The 23,302-nt window shown below is 43.9% G+C and overlaps 1 protein-coding gene across 5 annotated transcripts in view; it reads right to left on the reverse strand.

Moving 5' to 3' along the window:
- LOC119187480 (alanine--glyoxylate aminotransferase 2, mitochondrial) overlaps positions 1-23,302 on the reverse strand; it is a 103,184-nt gene that overhangs the window by 24,293 nt on the left and 55,589 nt on the right. For all 5 annotated transcript variants that reach the window (XM_075878621.1, XM_037435598.2, XM_075878623.1 and 2 more), the window contains 2 exons: positions 18,363-18,455; positions 3,178-3,250 (listed from right to left, as the gene is read on the reverse strand). In XM_075878621.1, the coding sequence (XP_075734736.1) occupies positions 3,178-3,250; positions 18,363-18,455 (166 nt within the window). The remainder of the gene's footprint in view (positions 1-3,177; positions 3,251-18,362; positions 18,456-23,302) is intronic.

Raw genomic sequence — 23,302 nt, forward strand, 5'->3', positions numbered from 1 at the left:
ATAGACCTCAAATAAAATCCTTAACTTGGCAAGAACACTACTGTAGCCTAGAGGTCTTTAACACGCTCCAATAAAAAGTAAGCAGAAAAGTGGAAATGATTGAGAAGCATAAGAACTTCTATCACAGAAAGTTTAATTGAGTAAACTTCCATTTTAATTGAAAGGAAATTCTTCAAGTTTATTCCCACCATTGCATTATTTAGGTTGGCGCCTTGGCTTGACCTAATAGCCTGTTAGTGGGAAATGCAAACAAGCTTAAGGGTGGTGCAGATGTCGGTTTTTGTGGTGAATAATAAAAGTAGTGATCGCCAGGAGTTCATGAGAATTGAGATCGTTAAGATATGCATAGACAAGGTCAATAGACATCGCACGCTTCCGTAGTAGTGAAAGTACAATCGAGCCCGCTTACAACGAACCTGAGCCTGACGCGGCATTCGTTCGCTGTATCTCGAAGTTCGTAGTAAATGAAACACAGCTTTTAAAAAAGTTGCAAGTGAAAACACAAAATTTTTTGCCAAAAAAAGTTTGTGACGCACGTGTTTCGAAGAGCAGAAGCGATAAGGGCGGTCCCGAGTTTATTTGAAACAGCAGCATGCTCTTCGTCGAGGCCCGTGGCATGAGCTGCATGAGGCACTGGCTCCAAAGTTTCGTCGTTCCCGCAATCTGATTCCTTCAAATCACTCTTGCCGTGTACTTCATTATGCCCTAATCCATGCACGGTTTTGCAGTGTCGGTATCATCATCAGCTGTAATGAAACCATCGAAACAGATGTCCCACTTACTCTCCCATGTCGGAGTCGACACGCGCTGCCACAAATTGCCGCCGCAGTGGTCTTATTTGGAAGCTTCAGGCTCGGCATCGGGCCCGATGTCGACAAAGTCGGCTTCGCAAAAACAGTTTCACGTGCATGTTGCCGTCCCCGCCGCCCATGAAATATTCTCCATCTCCACAGCTGAATACCAAGACGCCCGAAGAGGCAAGTGGGCTGCCAGGTGGTCAAGCGCTCTGCAACATGGCACCCGAGCCAAGCGTTTTGTTGAGCGGCAGAAAAAAGTGTGCAAGGCCTCCCGTCTGCCATCCTGACTACACACATGCACACCAAGAGGGAGGAAGACGCGCACATAGGACACACAAGCCAGAATGCGTGGTACAGCTCTGGGCCCGTTTCTAGTCGGAAAATGAAACTTCTGAATTCAAACCGGCGTGGCTGGTGTCGTGGAGTGGTGGAGTTGTTATCAAGAGAGGACAGCAGATTTGCGAGAGAATTGCAAGGAGTTGCGATAGGGTGAAGAGAGGGGAGGATATGGAGAGAAGGCGACATTGAAATCCAAAACACGTGGGATGGAGGCAGGTCGGGTCGCTTGCTTGAAAGGTTCGCAAAGCGCGCAACTCGCGCGTAGAGAAACTTCAGAGAGTGCCTGTGCGCGTGGCAGTGTTCAATGCATTGGCGGCCGTGGTCAATGAATCGTTTTGTGGCGCCAGCAGGTTTGCGTGGCCTCACCGACTTTGATATTTCGCGATTCGTTCGGCGCTAATTAACAGCCGTTTTTACACTTTCGCACGCGTGCAGAGGGCATGCTGAGCCGAGTGCGAAATGAGCGAGAACAAGTCCTAAACATGAAACGCAATTGCGAATTATCAGGGTCGTTAGGGTAACGCACGCACATGCACTAGAACGATACGATAAGACAAGATGCAGACGATCAGATACAGTCGGTGGCCGACGATGTCGGCAAATTGTCTGGTCACTCTAGGCCGGTGACGTCAATGACAGTACCAGCGATTAAAAACGGAAGAGATGGCCGACCGGTTTTTGAAAGATCGGTGGCAGTGTTAAAACACGACGCACCCCTCTGTCCTTTGACCTCCCACAAAAGCGGGGGGACAAAGGACGGAGAGATGCGTAACAAAAAGCGGTTGGGAGAGCGGCAACTAGAGGAGCACTGAGACAGGGTCGGCATTTAACAATAAGAATCTATGGGCACCTTGCCGATGCCTGATGGGTGGTCGAAAGTGGTTTCCTGGGAAATCGGCAGAGCGCCGACTCCGTTCGCTGTAACCGATTGGCGGCGCTTTGAGACGTTCGTTGTAAGTGCGATTTTGTGCCATTGAAACAATATATTTTCACGGTCACACGGATATTGTTCGTTTGAAGTGAAAGTATGTTTTAAGTGGGGCCATTATATGTGGGCTCGACTGTATACGTATGCAGCCACCTACACATGAAGTGGTACAGTGTGTACTAATCAGCATCAGAAGTATGAAAACTAGGAAAACCACTTAAGATACTCATTTAGTCACCATGCAACAACTGAAAATAGGTTAATACCTTGATAAGCATTGCAAATAAGTAACATTATTGAGCATACCTCACAAGTGCAGTGAGATGTTTTCTATTTTACCATCTATTTGGGAGGAGCTCCACAATAGTCGACAAAGTTACTGAGACATTTATTACAGGGGCCTTTTCATGTCTCAACATAGGCCAAAGGAGCATTTTTGCTAAGTTTAGGATCTTATTTTGGATCTATTGGCTGCACATTGATAAAACTAAAATATTAGAAGATGGTACGTCCTAGGAGGAGTATTACAAAATCAATTTAAGCTCTTGATCTGTGATCGGTTTCCAACAAAAACCGTAGTTGCTGTAATTTGCCTCAGTGCTAAGAAGTTAAAAATATAAGTGTTTTTTGTGAAACCATTTTATGATAAAAGAAGAATGCTTGGACAACACAAAAACGAAAATGCTGAACACATCTGGTGAATTTTTAGCGATTTTTTTTCACCTGATTTTAAACCATCTCTTTACATTCAAATGGCCTTCACATGACTGAAAAATGTCTGGCAAAAAAATATTTTGAAAAAATACTGCCACACTAATATTCATATGAGTGTAACTTTTTGCAATTTTTTTAGAGAATTGAATTTTGGTTGAGCGCCACGATTACTACATGTGTGGAAGGACTCAGCAAATTAATACACACAATGATAAAATATGTTTATCTTGTAAAATTTGTTGCTTTTATAGTTCATAATAATTACTTAAGCCTGTTGTAGGTCCATGGAAAACGCAGACATACTTTTTAAGAGTAAATTACTTGCTATAAAGTGTTACCTTGTATCGTTCATTAATTGAAATCAATTTAACATATTAAAAATTAAATTAATACACTTACCAATATCTGGCATTATGCTATGACCTTCAAAGCCCCAGAAGTTCTCACCAGTCCGTCCAAATCCAGTTTGGACCTAGATAAAGACAGAGCAAAATAATATGCCACTATATAATGAGAAATTCTGAATAATCAGTTCAATTAAGTGATGTCTAATGATGATACCATAATGATGGCCTTTGCTTGACCTTTGCATATGAGCTCAAAACCACAATACATTCTCACTGAAGATACTTTCCAGCACGATCGCGAATTATCGTTCATAGCCTATAGTAATTCATAAGCTATATAGTAAGTTCATAGGCTATAGTAATTTAGTTGTAGGAAAAAACAAATTTATTATGCCTTTATGAAACTGCTTTATTCAGAATTATTTAACGAATGAAAAACCAGCAAAGAATGTTGCAGTAGCAGAAGATTAGAAACTTAATTGATGCACAGACAAGATGGCAAGACATATTTTAGCCGTGAAATAATACAACACAGAGCAAAGAAGCACAGAACGACAGGACGGGCGACATTTCCAACTAAATTAAACTGAGCGTAAACCCAGAAATAGATATACAACATACAGACATTCATAGTTTCCCCACTACCATACGCTATCCAGCTATTAAAGAAATCTCTTTTCCTATACGTACAACATCACCGATGTATCACTGCTACACCTTTCTCCTTTCTTTTTTATGTTATAGGCTTCCATCGACTCGTGTAGTTTGATACCTACTTCTGCCTATAATCCTGATCTCTTTAAAAGGTGGTTGAAACTTGCAGGTTTGGCAATGGATAGGCAAATGCTGCCTGGGGCCTGCTCTAGAAAACTCGTGCACGCACATGATCCAGGGATCATTCGATAACCATATCCAGCGACTTGAAGCTGCAAACTTCCCTGACTCGTTATTGACAGCTGTCTCCGAAGCACTCTTGCGGAAAGCTAAGAGTGAAGGTACTAGAGCTACCACAGGGAAACAAGAAACTGAAACCATAAGACCTGCAATGATTTCTTATGTTCATAAGGCCTCTCGCGACCTGAAAAAGCTAGCAGGCGGGTATGGGGTACCCATTCTCTTTTCAGCACCCGTTACACTGGCTCAGTTGTGCCTGAAAACTGCTTTAAAGTAGGCGAGCCGGCAGAAATGTGGCAAGAAACTTGGCAAGACGTGCAAGAAATGTGCCAAAGGCGTGGCGTATGAAATTTTCCTTTCTTGCGGTAACTCGTACATCGGGCAGACCGAGCGCTGTACTAATGACTGAGCTAGAAAGCATCAACTAAATATTGATACGTGTATGGAACTGTCGCCCCGACACAGCTGAATTGGCACCCAAATGAAGAAGACGACAGCGTGGTTGTTGTGGGTTGGACTCTCGAGCTTCTCCCGTTGGCCTGCGTGACTGTGCGCTTTTTAAGCCGTTAGCAAGACCAGCTCTCGGCGAATAAATCTTCCCCATAACATATTTTGGTGAAGGTGCGAGGTATTCATACAACCCGGCTCTGGAACTCCGCAGTGGATGCCAGCTTTGTCCAGCCACGATGCCTGAAACCGGCACTCAGGCCTCGCCATCCACGCCGGCTCCATCTCCTGTGATTCCCCCCCATCTTCTCGACCCTGGAACGTTTTCCGGGACGGACAGCACGGACGTCGAAGAATAACTCGCATTATTCGAGCGCGTCAGCAAGCACTGAAGGTGGGACGAGACGCTTATGTTAGCAAATATTCTATTCTACCTATGGGGTACAGCACGCGCCTGGTATGGGATGCATGAAGAAGAATTAGCCAACTGGGACACATGCAAGCAATAGCTTCGCGATTTGTTCGGTCGGTCAGTTGCTCGTCAGATGGCAGCCAGGCAGGAACTCGCATCGCGTGTTCAATCATCGACGGAGTCGTACGTCACGTACATCCAAGACACACTGGCACTGTGCAGGAAGACTGACAAAAACATGTCCGAGGCGGACAAGATCAGCAACGTGTTGAAAGGCATTTCTGATTATGCTTTCAACATACTAATGTACAAGAACTGCACCACTGTCGACTCTATCATATCTGAATGCCAACGATTTGAACAAGCTAAAAGCAGGCGAATAACCCACCACATCACGAGACTACCAAACACTTCTGCGACTTCGTCTTGCGAGGATTCTGCAGCGCCCCGTTCACTTGCGCCTCCTGCAAATATCACAAGGATTGTTCGCCAGGAGCTGGAAGCCATGGCACCCGCTTCCTATCAGCCCCCTGCGCAAGACAACTGGGCAACAGTCTCGCTTATTCAAGCCGCCGTACGTCAGGAGTTTGCTAGCCTGGGCGTCCAGGTTCCCCAGCCTGCCAGACTTATGCCGCAGCCCATGAGCACTCCCGTCCACAACGCTGACCACCACTCTGCTCCACTTGTCACTGCGGCAGCTTCGACTCCTCGGTTTCCACCACGCTACCGAAATCCATCTGAGTGGCGCACGCACGATGATCGACCCATCTGCTTTTCTTGCTCTCGAGTTGGGCACATCTCCCGCCATTGCCGCAACAAGTGGTATTTCCGGCCAAGCTTTCCTAATATCGACCGCCGTCAGGACCGTGGACACTATTCGCAACCCGGTTTTCCGGATGACCATAATCATGACCCTTCAGCTCGCCGTTCATCTCCACACTCCGAACCGTCCTACGCTGACGTCGTCCAAAGAAACTGGTCTAGCCATTCGCCGTCACCTTAGGGTCGGCCGTCACGCTCCCCTCAACGTCGCCGCTCTGGCCATTCCCCAGGAAGCTGACGAGTGCAGCTCCTGGAGGTGGCGCTGCGTTGACGACTTGGAACGAAAACCCTCAACTGGCTACAAATTCAAGACGCAATTTACTTCGGGTGTTCGTTGATGGCCACGCCGTTACTGCTCTAATTGACACTGGTGCCCAAGTATCTGTTATGAGTTCTACACTTCGATCTCGCCTGAAAAAGGTTCTCACACTGGCGATGTTCTCTACTGTTCGAGTTGCCAATACAAGTCGAACATCGGTGCTTGGTATGTGCACTGCCCGTGTTTCTGTTGCTGGCCATTACACTTCCGTTCTCTTCGCAGTCCTCAATGCTTGCCCACACGACGTCATCCTTGGAATTGTCTTCTTAACTACCCACTCCACCCTCATCGATTGTTCTACCGGTATCATATGGCTCGAATTGCCTTTGTGCTCCGATTTCACTTCTCCAAGTCACACTCGGCTACGATCCGTGGAGTCTCTACGGCTACCGCCCCAGGCTGCTATGTACATTCTTCTGTCGCCCTTCCCGTCCGTTCCTGATGGAGACTATCTGGTGGCTCCCCTCATTGATTTGACCCTTACGCACCACATCGCACTACCACATACTATAGTGGTTGTTGCTAACAACACGGTGCTACTTCCAGTTCTGAACTTCTCTATGTCGACCCAAGTTCTTCCCCAAGGCATCACTTTAGCCGATCTTTCCACCCTTGATGAATGTTCGATTTGTTCTTTTACCCCTGACACTAAGACCATGGCGAAACCTGTCATCACGTCGCAATATAAGGCGTTCCTCGACAAAATGATATTCAGCGACCTCTTACCTTCCCAAGTTGCAGCGCTCCGGGGTGTTCTATTTTCTTACCTGGATATCTTTGACGTCGACGACTGTCCCATGGGCTGCACAAGTGCCGTAACCCACCGCATCGACACCGGCGATGCCAGTCCACTCCACAAACGCCCTTATCGCGTGTCACAGGCTTAGCGCCAAGTTATACAGATGGAGGTCGAGAAAATGCTGAGCAAAGACGACATTGAGTCTTCATCGAGTCCTTGGGCATCCCCCGTGGTCTTAGATAAAAAAAAGGACAACACCTGGCGCTTTTGCGTTGACTATCACCACCTGAATCGAATCACCAAGAAGGACGTTTATCCTTGACCCCGAATCGATGATGCGCTCGACTGCCTCCACGGCGTCAACTATTTCTTGTCCCTTGACCTTCGATCCGGATACTGGCAAATTTCGGTTGACGACCGCGAGAAGACAGCGTTCATCACACCCGACGGCCTTTACCAATTCAAGGTCATGCCTTTTGGGTTGTGCAATGCCCCGGCTACTTTTGAACATATGATGGACTCTCTTCTTCGCGGTTTCAAATGGTCGACCTGCCTTTGCTATCTGGATGATGTAATCATTTCTCACCCGCTTGCCCTCCTTTGTCGCAAGCGGAACAAAATTATTCCATCACTGAGCGGGAATGCTTAGCCCTCGTTTGGGCTATTGCGTAATTCCGTCCATACTTTTACGGACGCCCGTTCGCAGTCATCACGGACCATCATGCGCTTTGCTGGCTGTTGACGCTTAAGGACCCTACAGGAAGACTCGGCCGATGGGCACTTCGATTACAGAAGTACACGTTCTCGGTTGTTTACAAATCTGGAAAGCTGCACAGCGATGCTGACTGCTTATCCCGGCACCCCGTTGATCCACCTAGCTCTACTAAATTGGAATCCAATGCCTGCGTTTTAGCCATCACTGATTTTCTGAACGTGGCCGACGAACAGCGCTGAAATCCATCGCTGCTCACCATCATTGACCGCCTTCAATCGCGTTATGCTGACCCTTCTCTTAGCAGATACCTGCTTTAAGACAACTTTTTGTACCGCCGCAACTTATACCCTGACGGCGCGGAACTTTTACTCGTCGTACCGCATCACCTGCGGAAGGATGTTCTGCGACAATTCCACGACGCTCCAACTTCTAGACATCTAGGAGTCTCTAGAACTTACGACCGCATTCGACGACGAGTATTCTGGAAGGGTCTCTACCGCTATGTTCGCCGCTACGTCGCATCTCGCGACCTCTGCCAGCGCCGAAAGAAGCCTACGACTCCCCCTGCCGGTCTTCTTCAACCTATTGAAGTTCCAGCCGAGCCATTTTATCGAGTGGGCTTGGACTTGCTAGGTCCCTTTCCTACTTCTACAACTGGAAATAAATGGATTGCAGTGGCCACAGACTATGCCACTCGGTATGCAATCACTCGAGCGCTACCAACCAGCTGCGCAATCGACATTGCCGACTTCCTGCTGTACGACATTATTCTCCAGCATCTCACCTGCTCACAGACCGTGGTCGCTACTTTCTATCTCGTGTGGTTGATGATCTACTCTGATCTTGTGCTACCCGTCACAACTTCACCATATCTTACCACCCTCAGACTAACGGCCTTATGGAGCGCCTAAACCGCACATTGACAGACATGCTTTCCATGTACGTATCTACCGACCACACTGATTGGGACATAGCTCTTCGGTTGGTAACCTTCGCCTATAACTCGTCGCGTCATGAAACAGCGGGCTACTCCCCTTTTTATCTACTCTTCGGGCGTCATCCCTTACTGCCCTTCGACACACTGCTTTCATCAGACCACCCATCCTCCACTTCGTACGCTAAGGATGCGATCACCCGTGCCCTCACGGCACGCGCGCTCGGTTATCGTCGTCCCAGATAGCACAGAAGTCCTTTTATGACCATAGAGATGCTGTTTATTCTGTGGGATCTCTTATTCTCCTGTGGCTCCCATCGACATGTTGGCCTCTGCGAGAAACAACTACGTATCCCGATATGCTGGGCCATACCGAGTCATTCGTCAGGTCACACCTAAGACCTACGAGATTGCCGCTACCACAAACTCATCAGCTGCTGCACCCAGAGCGGAAGTAGTCCACGTTTCTCGTCTCAAGCCCTACAATGCCGAAGTTAAACAATTTAGGAATTACATTTAAAATGTAAATACATGATAGGATACTCTATTTAGTGAAGCAACAATGAACAAAACTAACCAGCACCAAGATCCATGGATTCCACAAACCAAGCTATCTACATAGTATGAACTTTCAGAACTTTCCTATGTGCATACATGAAAAAAATGCCTCACACAAATGACTTCTGCTGAGTGGTTATTTCATTCGAACAAGCTTCTTAGATTTCTTAAAAGACAGAACATGAATTATTAAAAATCCTAAAAAGAACAAAAAATTATCGCCCAAGCACTCTGCGCAGGTGGTTAACCAGTGAAGCTGAAAAGTGCAACCCTGGTGTTTATCACTGATTTAATCCTGAACATTCATTAAAGTCTTTCTCAATTACTCATTATATCTGTCCAGCAATCTTAATTGTTGTTTGGCACTGATATGTTCCCTTTTCCATTTTTAGTAATCATTGGTGATTAGTGGAGCTTGCACGATTTTCATGGCACATACGCACTAGGAGTTTTTGCGTACATAAGAAGTAAGAATTTTGGTTTTGCCCAGCCATAAACAATTTCACAGTAAAAACTGTCGCCTACACCAGCATCATGGTAATCCGCATGTTCAAAGGTACCCTCTAAGCTCAGTGTAAGAATAAATTAGGTGCCGACACTCGCCGCTCCACATAAAAAAAAGTGCGCGGGCATATTGTGTTCACCGATCACCTTGAGGTGCGAGTAGTTTTTGTCGCACGAGATGAGATGGCGCTAATGTATGGCGTGTCAGGTATTCACGCGGCGCCCATTATGAAATTCGCATGCAAAAAAACATATTCCTAAAAGCTTTGCGTGCAAAGAATTTTGTGGTTTAGAAACATGTTGCCCTGTGCCTGTGAGCGCTGCCAGTGCATTTGCTATGCTGATACGCACTTTGTGAATTAGTGCACGTATACCTTGGCGTTACATATGGCTCCAAGTATGTGTGATCGCCCTTGCCGCTGTTTGCGTCTCGAAATGGGCATGTAGTGTTTTGTCCCGAATTGCAAGCCGGGGTATCAGAAGCTTGACCAGAGCGTGTGCTGCTTTTCAAGGCTCCGCGTGAAGCAGAGCTCTTGGATAAGCAGCAATGGGTGATTCCCAGAGCTGAAAGAGCCTTGTAGCCTATTGACCAGGTGTGCCCGAAGCATTTCCCAGAAGAAGCGATCTCTACGACATATCATGCAGAATACAAGAAAAACGGCCTGTTGCACGCACCAAAGAAACCTGTGCTCACTGTAGATGCTGTGCCTGCCATCTTACAGAAGCTGCCCAAGGTACCTGATTGTGCAGCGAAAAACTAAGAAAGCTCTGCGAAAACGGCTGCCTCGACAGCCGACAAAGGTTCAACTGCATCTGAAGTGCCTGACCCCACCGCTCAAAGTACACCAAATTTATTGCGCGTGGAGAAAGCGACTTCACAGCACGGCAATGATGAATCAACAGACACACATGCATGCAAAAGGCAGCACTTCGACTTCAGCATAGATGGGCTTCCTCCTCATGAAGAGGAAGAATCGCTTCAATACCACACTGATAGTGTGGGCATATGCACTACTGACTCAGTTCATCACGTCGAAAAAGTAATTTCTTGTTTCAAATTCAGATGTCATTTTTTGAGCTGCTTCATCTATGCCTATATAACCCGCCGCGGCGGTCTAGTGGCTAAGGTACTCGGCTGCTGCCCCGCAGTTCACGGGATCCAATCCCGGCTGCGGTGGCTGCATTCTCAATGGAGCAAAAATACTGTAGACCCGTGTGCTCAGATTTGGGTGCACGTTAAAGAACCCCAGGTGGTCGAAATTTTCAAAGCCCTCCACTACGGAATCTCTCACATGGTGCTTTTGGGACCTTAAACCCCACTTGTCAATCATCTATGCCTATTTAGGCCAAGAAAAATTAAATGTTTTTAAACGAAAATCAATGTGAATACTATTTCTTTGATGCAGCCGTGTTTTTTTTTTATGCTCACTATATTCACATGCTTATAATTAGTTTGCCGAGCTTGGTGTCATCAGGCCAGATTTTTTAGTTTTAAGATGTCTCTGGCACTTCATCGTCACCGTCTTGCAACATTGCAGGAACACTTTCTACCAAGGTACTTATGACACAACAGCATTTGTTAAGGTGAAAACCTTAGATAGCTTTAGATGCCTCCTCAAACGCGAATAATGATTGTCAGCATCCTGCGTCGGCAGCGTAAGGAACGAGCTGCACAAAATATACTGTTTTAGGTAGCGCACTCGCTTTCACTCTCTGATAAGCACTTCATCAGTTGAAGTTCGCCTGGCTTAATAAAATATCCCAAAGTATGGCTGATGGCAAAGAATGGAATGCAGTGATGGCGTAGTGGTTAGAGCATCCGCCTCGCAAGCTAAAGGTCCGTGGTTCGAATCCCGGTGCCGTGCAGTTCCCAACCGGATAAAAAAATCCGCGTCGTGATGGAATTGCATTAAGAGGCCTAGGGTGTGGCTTCACCAGTAACCACCGCCGGTAACCACTCCCTCGCCAGAGAAGAATTGGCCATCCTGGTGCGGTATCTGGCCACTACCTCCCACATGCATATGTCAATTAACTCACGGCCCTCAGTCCTCAGCAACTGCGAAGCAACTGACCACGGCGGCGGTCAGATTCCCAATGCAGCAGAAGGTGCTAAGAATCTCTGGATCCAGACAGGCCGCCATTGGAACCTGAACTTGGCAACGTTTAATGCTAGAACCTTATCTAGTGAGGGAAGTCTAGCTGTACTATTCGAGGAGCTAGAGGGTGTTAAATGGAATATAATAGGGCTCAGTGAGGTTAGGAGAACAGATGAGGCCTATACGGTGCTACAGAATGGGCATGTCCTTTGCTATCGGGGCTTGGCTGACAGAAGAGAAATGGGAATGGAGTTCCTAATTCACAGAAACATAGCTGGCAACACAAAGTAATTCTATAGCATCAATGAAAGGGTGGTAGGTATCGTAATTAAACTGAATAAGAAATACAAGATGAAGGTGGTAGAGGCTTACGCGCCTACATCCAGCCATGATGACGGTTCAGTAGAAAGCTTCTATGAAGACGTGGAATTGGCAATGAGTAAGGTAAAAATACAGTATACCATACTGATGGGAGACTTTAATGCAAAGGTAGGGAAGAAGCAGGCTGAAGACCAGGCAGTAAGAGATTATGGCATCGGTACTAGAAACGCCAGAGGAGAGCTACTAGCGGAATTCGCAGAATGCAATAATTTACGGATATTGAATACCTTCTGCCGAAAACGAGGAAACCACATGTGGATATGGAGGAGTCCTAATGGCGAAAATAAGAACGAAATAGACTTTACAATGAGTGCACACCCAGGCATCGTGCAGGATATGGAAGTGGTTGGCAAGGTACGATGTAGTGATCATAGAATGGTACGGTCTCGCAATTCCCCTAGACTTGAAGAAGGAACGACAAAAACTGATACACAAGAAGCCAATCAATGAGCTAGCACTGAGAGGGAAAGTACAGGAATTAAGAGTCTCGCTTCAAAACAGGTACTCGGCTCTTATTGAGGAAACCAACCTTAGCGTAGATACAATGAATGATAATCTGACGAGTATCATTACAAAGTGTGCAGTGGGAGTTGGAGGCAGGGTAGTTAGACAGGACACTGGCAAGCTTTCCAAGGAAACAAAGAATCTCATTCATCATCATCATCATCAGCCTCACTACGTCCACTGCAGGACAAAGGCCTTTCCCATGTTCCGCCAGTTAACCCGGTCTTGTGCTTGCTGCTGCCAATTTATACCTCCTTAGGGCAATCAGCTTGCTCTCTGTAGTATACAAGCTATTTACAAAGATAATTGCTAACACAGTAAAAAAAACATTAGAATTCAATCAACCAAAAAAAAAACAAGCAGGATTTCGAACAGGCTACTCAACAATCGACCACATTCATACTATCAATCAGGTAATAGAGAAATACTCAGAATATAACCAACCACTATACATAGCCTTCATAGATTACGAGAAGGCGTTTGATTCAGTAGAAATATCAGCCGTCATACAGACACTGCGGAATCAGGGCATCGATGAAGTATATATAAACATCCTGGAAGAAATCCACAGGTCATCAACTACTACCATAGTGCTTCATAAAGAAAGCAACAGAATACCAATGAAGAAGGGTGTAAGGCAGGGGGATACAATCTCCCCGATGCTATTTACCGGGTGCTTACAGGAGGTTTTCAGAGGCCTGGAATGGGAACAGTTAGAGATAAGAGTTAATGGAGAGTACCTTAGTAACCTGCGCTTTGCCGATGCCATTGCATTGCTGAGTAACTCAGGAGACGAATTGCAACTCATGAATACGGAGTTACGCAAGGAGAGCAGAAAAGTGGGTCTTAAAATTAATCTGCAAAAAACGAAAATAATGTACAACAACCTCGGAAGAAAGCAGCACTTTGAGATAGGTAATAGTCCACTTCAAGTTCTAAAGGACTATGTCTACTTAGGGCAGGTAATAACCGCTGAGCCGAACCACAAGATTGAAGTAACTAGAAGAATGAGAATGGGGTGGAGCACTTTTGGCAAGCACTCCCAAGTTATGACAAGTAGATTGCCACTATTCTTCAAGAGGAACATATATAACAGCTGTATCTTGCCGGTACTTATTTATGGAGCAGAAACCTGGAGACTTACAAAGAGGGTTCAGCTTTAATTGAGGACGATGCAGCGAGCAATGGAAATAAAAATGGTAGGTGTTACCTTAAGAGACAAGAGAAGAACAGAGTGGATTAAGGAACAAACGGGGGTTAAGGATATAATAGTTGAAATCAAGAAGAGGAAATGGGCATAGGCCGGGCATGTAGCGCGTAGACAGGATAACCGCTGGTCATTAAGGGTAACAAACTGGATTCCCAGAGAAGGGAAGCGGGTATGGGGGAGACAGAAGGTTAGGTGGGCAGATGAGATTAAGAAGTTTGCGGGGATAAATTGGCAGTACCAAGCACATGACCGGGTTAACTGGCAGAACATGGGAGAGGCCTTTGTCCTGCAGTGGACGTAGTCAGGCTGATGATGATGATGATGGCTGATGGCACTGGCCCGGCAATCCGGACATGGGTGTGCTACGGGTCAATCCAGGGTCGGCCTTCGAGACCCAATGAAGTTCTTCCCGCCATACCATGTCGCTTACACTGCCAGAGGTCAAAATGGAGTCAATTGTGTGACGCCAACAGCAAGACTCGCAAGCGTAACGTGGCAATATAAGTTCTTAATGTAACGCGTGTATGTCGTGATACATTAGTTGAAAGTTTTCTGATGAAGTTCTTCGTTCATTTTGCTAAGCAAACAGAATGCGACAGCGATATCTGTGCACGTACACACACACATGCAGGCACACATGCACTCACATGCACAAACACACGCAGACTATCGCTTTCCTAATAGCTGGCGTGCCTTTGTCCTCGGGCTGGTATCCTTATTGCAAGCACCTCAGAACTTTTTTTTTTCTGTATGCCCCGCCGCGGTAGTCTAGTGGCTAAGGTACTCGGCTGCTGACCTGCAGGTCGCAGGTTCGAATCCCGGCTGCGGCGACTGCATTTACAATGGAGGCAGAAATGTTGTAGGACCGTGTGCTCAGATTTGGGTGCACGTTAAAGAACCCCAGGTGGTCGAAATTTTCGGAGCCCTCCACTACGGCGTCTCTCATAATCATATGGTGGTTTTGGGACATTAAACCTTACAAATCAATCAATCAGATTTTCTGTCACGTACAATGCTGCTTTTTTGTTCCGAACCAAAGATGCCGATGACAACATCACAATTTCAGCGAAAGATGCTTTTTAGTGCTGTCGTGCCAAAATGCGACCAGTCTCCAGGCCAACGCTTGCTGATATCAGAGCATTTATATGACGACAATAATATCAGCAAATAAGCGGCATATAAAACTAAGAAATAAATTTTGTTACAGCAGTCATAGCGTATCAATTTATTGACGTCCATGTACACGTGTATATCCAGCATAATAAACATCGAGGCTCCACAGCAATATTCTACATGTGGATCGGAGTCACTCTCTGTGAGCACCTTGGCCCACCCTCCGTGAGCTCCATTTGTCACAACAAGCGGAAATAGCCCAAGCAGTAAACACAATCTGGATGTGCCGCCGGGTACAGTGTCATCACCTAACTTCTTCTCACACCATGCCTCTAAGGCAGGAGACATAAACGAAACAACAAAAGCTACTCAATCATTGTGCCGTTACAAGTGGTTGTTAAAAATTTTATGATTTCATTGTCCCATAGTTACATATTTGTTGTCACAAATCAGAAATTTATCAATTCCTAATAACATGTCTTTTTTTTAGCACAATGTGAACTGTGAGGTACGAAATTGAGACAAACGAGAGCTTAATAATGACAGTAATGCGTGTACCATTTGGATAAATAAATGCCTGCTATAGTTTTAAACTCTGAGCTTAGCATTCTACACATATGTTGCATATAACGATTGCTCAAAATTGCACTTCCACACATGCAGTGTGCATCCAGTCTCCCAAAAATTATTAGCCTCATGGTTGTCTTTTAAAAACCATCTGCATTGCCTATATTGCTTCTGGTTGCTAGTGCTTTATTATCACAGACATGAAACTGTAAAACTTGCTGAATAAGTGGCTGCATGAGTTACACTGGAAATAACTTACTAAATAGGTATTGCTTTTTTTTCGCAGTTGAAACTAAATAGAGTTATATGTATTTGTATATAAAAAATAACCAATGGCGAGAGATACTACTGGGCAAATGTGCAAAAAACTGGAGATTGCAGTTTCTTTTCTTTCTTTTTTTTATCCAATCAGCATGTAAAAACTTTCATACAACTGGTGTGTTGAAAGTTTTCAAAATTTACCATCAAAAGAAAGGAATAATATGCCTTTCAGACCCAGAATAAAGTATGTCGCAACTTAGGCAAGTAGCCACATATGCACAGGAAAAATTGAGAAATGAATTGGAACTTCTAACTTGCACTAATAATTCCCTCAAAAGGACTGCCCTTTTTTATTCTTCTATGGTCTTGCATTAAAGCAATGCCATACTTTCATTAACAAAGTCGTGTGAGTAGGTATAATAAGTGCAAAAGTTGTAGAAAGCGTTAATGATGTTCTGAAGGTTCCTAAATATTATAATATTGGCTAATTATGTAAGCTGCAATATCATTTAAGAGTTTTTCAGGCTGCAACCAAGGCGTGCACTAAAAAAAATAGGCCATGTTTGGATCGATCTATGGAGCAATTTTTCTAAAGCTACATCAACATTCATTTGAAACCAAGAAGTAACTGCTACCCCCCCCCCCCCCCCCACAACCCCTGACTTTCCATAACACACCATTCTACACTTGCTTGAAGTATTAAATAAAAAACAAGCAAATAACCAGAGACAAACTCTGTGGACTGTTTCTAGATGCACCGGGTCTACTGTTAAAAATATTAATGAAAAATAAAGCATGATTTGTATATTTGCCTCTCTTGTTTCCTAGCAATCTACAAGTCATCCCTTGTTTTGCATTTTGTATAAAAATTATTTGAAAAATATCAACATTTGTATGCAGCCATTGTTCAATGCAAGCGTCACGTAACTTAGGAGCTACAATATATTTCAGGGACAAAATAAATAGCAAGATATTCATGTAGGTGCCCAAAAGCTTTTTTATTATTTGCATACAACTTCCTTTTTCTTGACATAGCACCATGGCAGTTATTGCTATAAAGGCTAGCATATGTTAGCTACAAACACTAGTTAAGTTTTATAATACCTAGTCTTAATTATTAATTTGGCTGCCCCAATTTAATCAAGGCATGCAAAACCTAAAGTTTTTTTTAATTTAAAACTAACTCAAAAGTGGTAAAAGACTACTGCGATGTAACTAGACCTCACTCATTTTTCATAAATGCAGACTAAAGATAAACAGCCCATATGCATTAGGATAGCAACAACAGGTTACAAAAACATTCGTACAGCTCGCACATGTCCTTGAAAACCTTGAAAACCCTTGAATTTGAAAAGTAAATTTTTAAGGCTTTTGAAGGTCCTAGCTGGAATTGTACTTTTTCCTTGAAAATCCTCGAGTTTTGAGACCGGTGCAAAGTCCACAGTGCAACCTGCTTTCTGTGATAGATTAGCGTCCATGTGGCTAACCATTCATTTCAGAAACAATACACTGTGCAAGTTTGCATGTACTGCATTTGTTTATGCCTTGTTCTATTGTTCATTTCATTCCTCACCAATCACATGATCTTGTCTCACTTTCTCTCTCTACTGATCTCCTTAGAACTTCACTTTTGTCTCCTATGCTACTTTTTTCCCAGTCAATGTTAAGCCTTGCTAGTACTCAAGAAGTCTCAGCACCTGTTTTGAACATTAGTTGTGCATTAGGAACTACTTTAGATGGCATCAAGGCTAGACTTTTACACAGAATAATAGTACAGCAAGAACTCAGATCAAACAATGTCATATTTGACATAGTTCTCAATCTAAGGAAGAAATTTGTATAGCCCAGCAGCTACTCATAAGGTTCATTGTTGTCAACCTGAACCAACTAAACTAACATGGAGCTGAAACCGATTTAACAAAGTTTTTTGTAAAATAAATCACTAGAGGAAAAAGGGGATATTTTTTATTTTATTTTTTACATAAATAGATTGTTTTAAAAGCTAGGGCGTTAACACTATTGCACTAAAACATCTGTCACCCATAGTCATGAGCCTGGTTTTATTTTGACAAGGCCACACACCACCCACATTCACTGAACAACAAACTCAAAAGTTACACTGTTAAGTATTAGACGGTACTACAGGTGGCAGTGGTTTATTGTTTCTGTCAATGCTCCCATAGAACCACAACTTTGTGTTTTTCTTATTTCGTGATTTATGCGACAGATGACAATGCTCCTGTAATTGCAACTTTCTCGCTCGTCCTGCTTGTATTATAACTGCATTGGTTTCTTAATCTTTGCATTTCTGCTGTATGTCATACTTCACATGAGTGCCTACGTGGCCTGCTTCACCTCCACCACATATGTGAGGCTCAATGTCCAATGTCCAGTAAACCTGAACAGACTTCTAAAGTGAGCACACGTGGGTTAGTGGCAAAAATAGTGTCGTGGTAGATTTTGGATTTCTCTCTGTAACAATTTTAGGTTTCAAAGGACTGAAAGTCCCTTTCTCAGTTTCACTAACTTCCCAAGTGAATAAAGTACTTGAGCATAGTGATTACTTAATTAATTTGAGTTTCAAGTTAATAAGTGTGATCAATTTAGTCGAAATTTGAAGCATTCTTATAGTAAAAAAATCCTCACTTGGATGCCATTTTTTAGTTCTTGAAAAACTAGACATTCTTTTGAACTTATTTGAACATTCTTAAATTTTCTCCTCTGAAGGCTGTATGAACACTGATTAGGCAAATATGCTTACCTCATCTGCAACAAAAAGGCCACCTTTATTCTTGATCAAATCGTAGGCTTTTTTAAGATAGCCTCTTGGGTATTGCACAGAGCCTCCAACACCCTGTTGAAAAAAAAAGAACAACAAAAAAGGTGTGAAAACTGAGTTATATCACTGTATGTTCTGTTAATAAATCAGGTATGTCATGAATCAGAGGTTCTATATAACTATGATTCAATGATGTCGCATTCTACCGGAGGGGTACATCGATGTTTCTCAAGTGGGTGCCACACTGAGATAAGTGCAGCATAGTGCAGTTTTGAAGTGGTTACAGTGGTGAAACGCTGGTGCAAAAAGAATTCTACACCGAAAGAATGTGCCTATACTGCCTCACTGCCAAAATGTGCAAGCTAAGTGACAATGATGGCAGTGAGAAAAAACTTTAAAAAAGATAACATAACAAAGTCAATGAAGTGTACAAATCTACCCATGCTGCTGTACACAAATACCTCAATGTAACATGAGGAGCCCCTAATTTCTATTTTTCATGGCAGAAATATTCAAACGACACCAACTGTCTGTTTAGAGGCTCAAAAAAAAAAAAACATCCAAGCTAAGTTTGAAATCTTTGCTGTTAAATTAGTATGTTTGTAAAGAAATAACTATATTAAGGGAGAACCAAGCAAGATTTTATACAGACTTCTCAACAACAGACCATATTCAGCTATTAATCACATGAGAAAAAAATGCCTGAAATGTAATCACCCCCTATATATACCCTTCATAGTTAACGAGCAAGCATTTGATGCGCACGAAATCTTGGCAGTTGTTCGGACACTATAAAATCAGGGCATCTACCAACCATACATAAAAATTCTGGAAGAAATCTACAGCTGCTCTGCAACCACTACAATTTGCCATAAAGAAAGTGACGAAATTCCTATAAAGAAGGGTGAAATAAGAGGTACTTTAAAGGCTTTTTTTTTCCTTGTTAGGCACCGAATTATTTAAAACTAACAGAAAAGAAAGCCAAGGAAAGTATAAGGCATGTTACTTTTAGTATTTATTATGTAAATGTAAAGAAAGTAAAGAGGACAAAAAAAATAACTTGCCGCTAGCAGAGACCGTACCTGTGACTTTCAAATAACACATACAATGCTCTGCTAAGAGAGCTACAGCAGCAGTCGTACCCCTATCCACTTTATGAGATGCAAACTAGTCATTATCAGCCTGAATATGTCCACTGTAGGGCAAAGGCCTCTCCCAATTGACCCAGTCTTGTGCTTTCTACTTCCACGTTATACCTGCAAAGTTTCAATCTCACCCACCCACCTAACTTTCTGTTTCCCCCTCGTGTGTTTACCTTCTCAGGGAAATCTAGTCAGTTACGCTTAATGTTTTGCCTACACCCTATGGGCCCGGCCCATCTTCATTTTTTCTTCTTGATTTCAACTATGATGTCCTTAACACCCGTTTGTTCTCTGATACACTCCTTTGTTTCTTAAGGTTACACCTATCATTATACTTTCCCTCACTTGCTATGTTGTACTCAATTTAAGCTTAACCCTCTCCAGGTTTCTGCCTCTTAGATAAGTACCGGCAAGATGCAGCTGTTAATTACCTTCCTCTTGAGGGTTAGTGGCAGATTATCATTTGTGATTTGAGAATACTTGCCGAACGTGATCCACCCCATTCTTATTCTTCTAGTTATTTCACTCTCATAGTTGATTGATATGTGGGATTTAACGTCCCAAAACCACTATATGATTATGAGAGACGCCGTAGTGGAGGGCTCCGGAAATTTAGACCACCTGGGGTTCTTTAACGTGCACCCAAATCTGAGCACACGGACCTACAACATTTCCGCCTCCATCGGAAATGCAGCCGCCGCAGCCGGGATTCGAACCCGCGCCCTGCGGGTCAGCAGCGGAGTACTTTAGCCACTAGACCACCGCGGCGGGGCCACTCTCATAGTTCAGCACTGGGGTTACTACCTGTCCTAAGTACAGGAGACTCTCATAAAATGGAACTTGAAGGAACCAGTAAAATGTGTTCAGTGTAACAGGAGTTCTGTTTACTGAGAGATGAACAGGGGCATACAATGCAGGAACGAAACCAATCTTGTCAGAAGCATTTGTTTTATTTAAGCAGCAGTTCAGTTAAACAGATTTCTGTTAACTGAGAGTCTACTCTAGACATATTTCTTTACAACTTCCAATGTCACTCCACTTATCGCAAAGCGCTGTGTTCTGCCGAGACTGTTGCACATTACTTTAGTTTTGTGCATATTAATTTTTGGACCTACTTTTCTGCTTTCCGTGTCCAGTTCTGTAATAATGAGCTGTAATTTGTCTCCTGAGTTACTCATCAAAGCAATGGCATCAGCGAATCGCAGGTTATCAAGATACTCTCCATTACCTCATACCCCTAACTCTTCCCAATCTAGGGCCTTAAAAACCTCCTGTAAACATGCAATGAATAACATTGGAGAAATCATGTCTCCCTGTCGCTTTCTTTATGGAGGACTATGGTGGCTGTGGCTCCGTTGTAGATTTTTTCCAGTATGTTTTTTATCGGACTCTAATAGCCGTAATTTTAAGATAGGGAACATTCGTGCCCCGCGAGGCCGGGCACTTCCTACACACCGGATGTATAAATAAATGTTATTTCTCACTCTCTCTCCAGTATGTTTAAGTAGGGTTTGTTGATGCCCTGATTCCGTAGTGCCTGCATCACTGCTGATGTCTCGACTGAGTCAAACGCTTTTCTACAATCAATGAAAGCTATGCATAGGAGTTGCTTGTATTCCGCTCCATCACCTGATTGATAGTATGAATACGGTCTATTGTGGAGTAGCCTGTACGAAATTCTGCTCGGTCTTTTGGTTCATTGAATTCCAATGTTGCCCTAATTCTATTTGCTATATTTGTAAATAGCTTGTAGAGAACGGACAGTAAGCCGATCGGCCTGTAATTGTTAAGTCCTTGGAGTCTCTTTTTTCATGGAATAAGACGATGTTGGCATTCTTCCAAGATTCTGATACCCTTCCCGTCAAGAGATGCTTCGTATATGAGGTAGCCAGTTTTTCTACTAGTGTGTGCATTTAAACCTGGAAGTGTCAGTCAATGCCGCTAGTAGCCATGAAGACGAGTGTGGAACACTTCTTCTGCCTGCTGGTGTCACGAAGCATGTGATCTTTTTATGAGCTGGCAGCTGATCGATAATCCTACGCACATTATCTAGAGGCATTCAGCCTGGCAGAATGAGACCCTCTCTTGTTCTGGCAGAGAGGGTCTCGGCAGACCCTAAGCCATTGACATACAGCCCAATGTCCATCCATTACAAGGGTAATCCCACTCTGGGAATTTACCCAGGCTTGTTGGGAACTATTGCATTGGCAGATTTGAAGCCACAGAATCGGCACGGTGGGTGGTTCCTGCTGGATTGAATTTTTGATAGTGCAAGTTTGAGTTGGCCTTCTTGGACTTGTCTGCTAGCAGCTGAGTCCAAGGGAGCTTGGCAGGGCCCATTTTCACAAGTTTAAAGACGTTTTTTTTTTTTTTACAATTACAACTTCTGCATGTAAGCGACAATTGTTCAATCACTGATAAATGTTATAAATGATTGGATAGTCATTTCATGAATGGCTAATGCTGTCTATTCGAAAGTAGAGCAGTAGTGAGGTTAGTAAAGTAAGAATAGTATGTATGCATCATTTATACTAACATTCTTACTAAGTGAAATGCAGTCATAGTCCCCACCTTCAGTTATTATTTGATGAAGACAGGAACTGATTGATGCGATGCAGCTGCACAATAGTAAAAACTGAGTATGAGTGAAGTTTTCAGGGAAGTCCCCTTCATCTGGTTATAAATATAACGTCATTAGTTATGTCATTGCCCTGCGTGCACATTGGTAATTTAGTGATTAATTCAACAAAAATTACCAATTACCTCTAGCTATTCCAAACTTTCATTGTTTTGGGGCACTCCAGTCAGCACTCATTATTTAAAAACTATTAGAAAAAAAATTCAACATTTCGAATATTGCCGCAAGTTGTTCGACATGCGATGAAGTCTTACGCCGCTTCCTGCTCTTATGCATTCCGCCACACCAGCTGACAAGCAAAATGTGGCATGCAACACTGCAAGGACGGCGCGTGTCACCGCACCAACACGCGCTGAAAAAAAAGAAGACTGGCGGCTCTTTGAAAGAGCGACACGCGCAAAAACGCAAGACCAAGTCGACGAAGTCAGACCAGAGAGCTCAGGACACCCTCTGTATATTGAGCTGATGGGCACAAGTCCGCCCTAAATAAATAGTTGTTTTAGTTACCGGCACTGTATATTTGTTCTAGCTAGGAGCTAGAGGGTGTCAAATGGGATATAATAGGGCTCAGTGAGGTTAGTAGAACAGATGAGGCCTATATGGTGCTACAGAATGGGCACGTCCTTTGCTATCAGGGCTTGGCTGACAAAAGAGAAATGGGAATGGAGTTCCTAATTCACAGAAACATAGCTGGCAACATAGAGGAATACTATAGCATTAATCAAAGGGGGGTAGGTATTGCAATTCAACTCAATAAGAGATACAAAATGAAGGTGACACAGGCTTACGCACCTACATCCAGCCATGATGACGCTTCATTTGAAAGCTTCTATGAAGACGTAGAATCGGCAATGAGTAAGATAAAAACACAGTTTACTATACTGATGGGAGACTTTAATGCAAAGGTAGGTGTGGTAAGAGTGCTTTTCACAACCAAAATCGAAACTGGAAGTGAAACCGACAGCGGAAAATAACCGACGAAGACGAAAGTGTGCACGGGGTCAGACGAACGTGAGCGCGTGAGTTTCGGAACAGCGACGGGCAGAGGAAGAACGCGGCCAGCTAGCAAGAGCGCTAGGCGTTGGGCCTCAGGGGACCGAACCAACGAGCGGGTGTCACCAACCCAACCGGGACGAGCGTGG

The sequence above is a fragment of the Rhipicephalus microplus genome, chromosome X (genome assembly GCF_043290135.1).
Source record: "Rhipicephalus microplus isolate Deutch F79 chromosome X, USDA_Rmic, whole genome shotgun sequence".
NCBI lineage: Eukaryota > Metazoa > Arthropoda > Arachnida > Ixodida > Ixodidae > Rhipicephalus > Rhipicephalus microplus.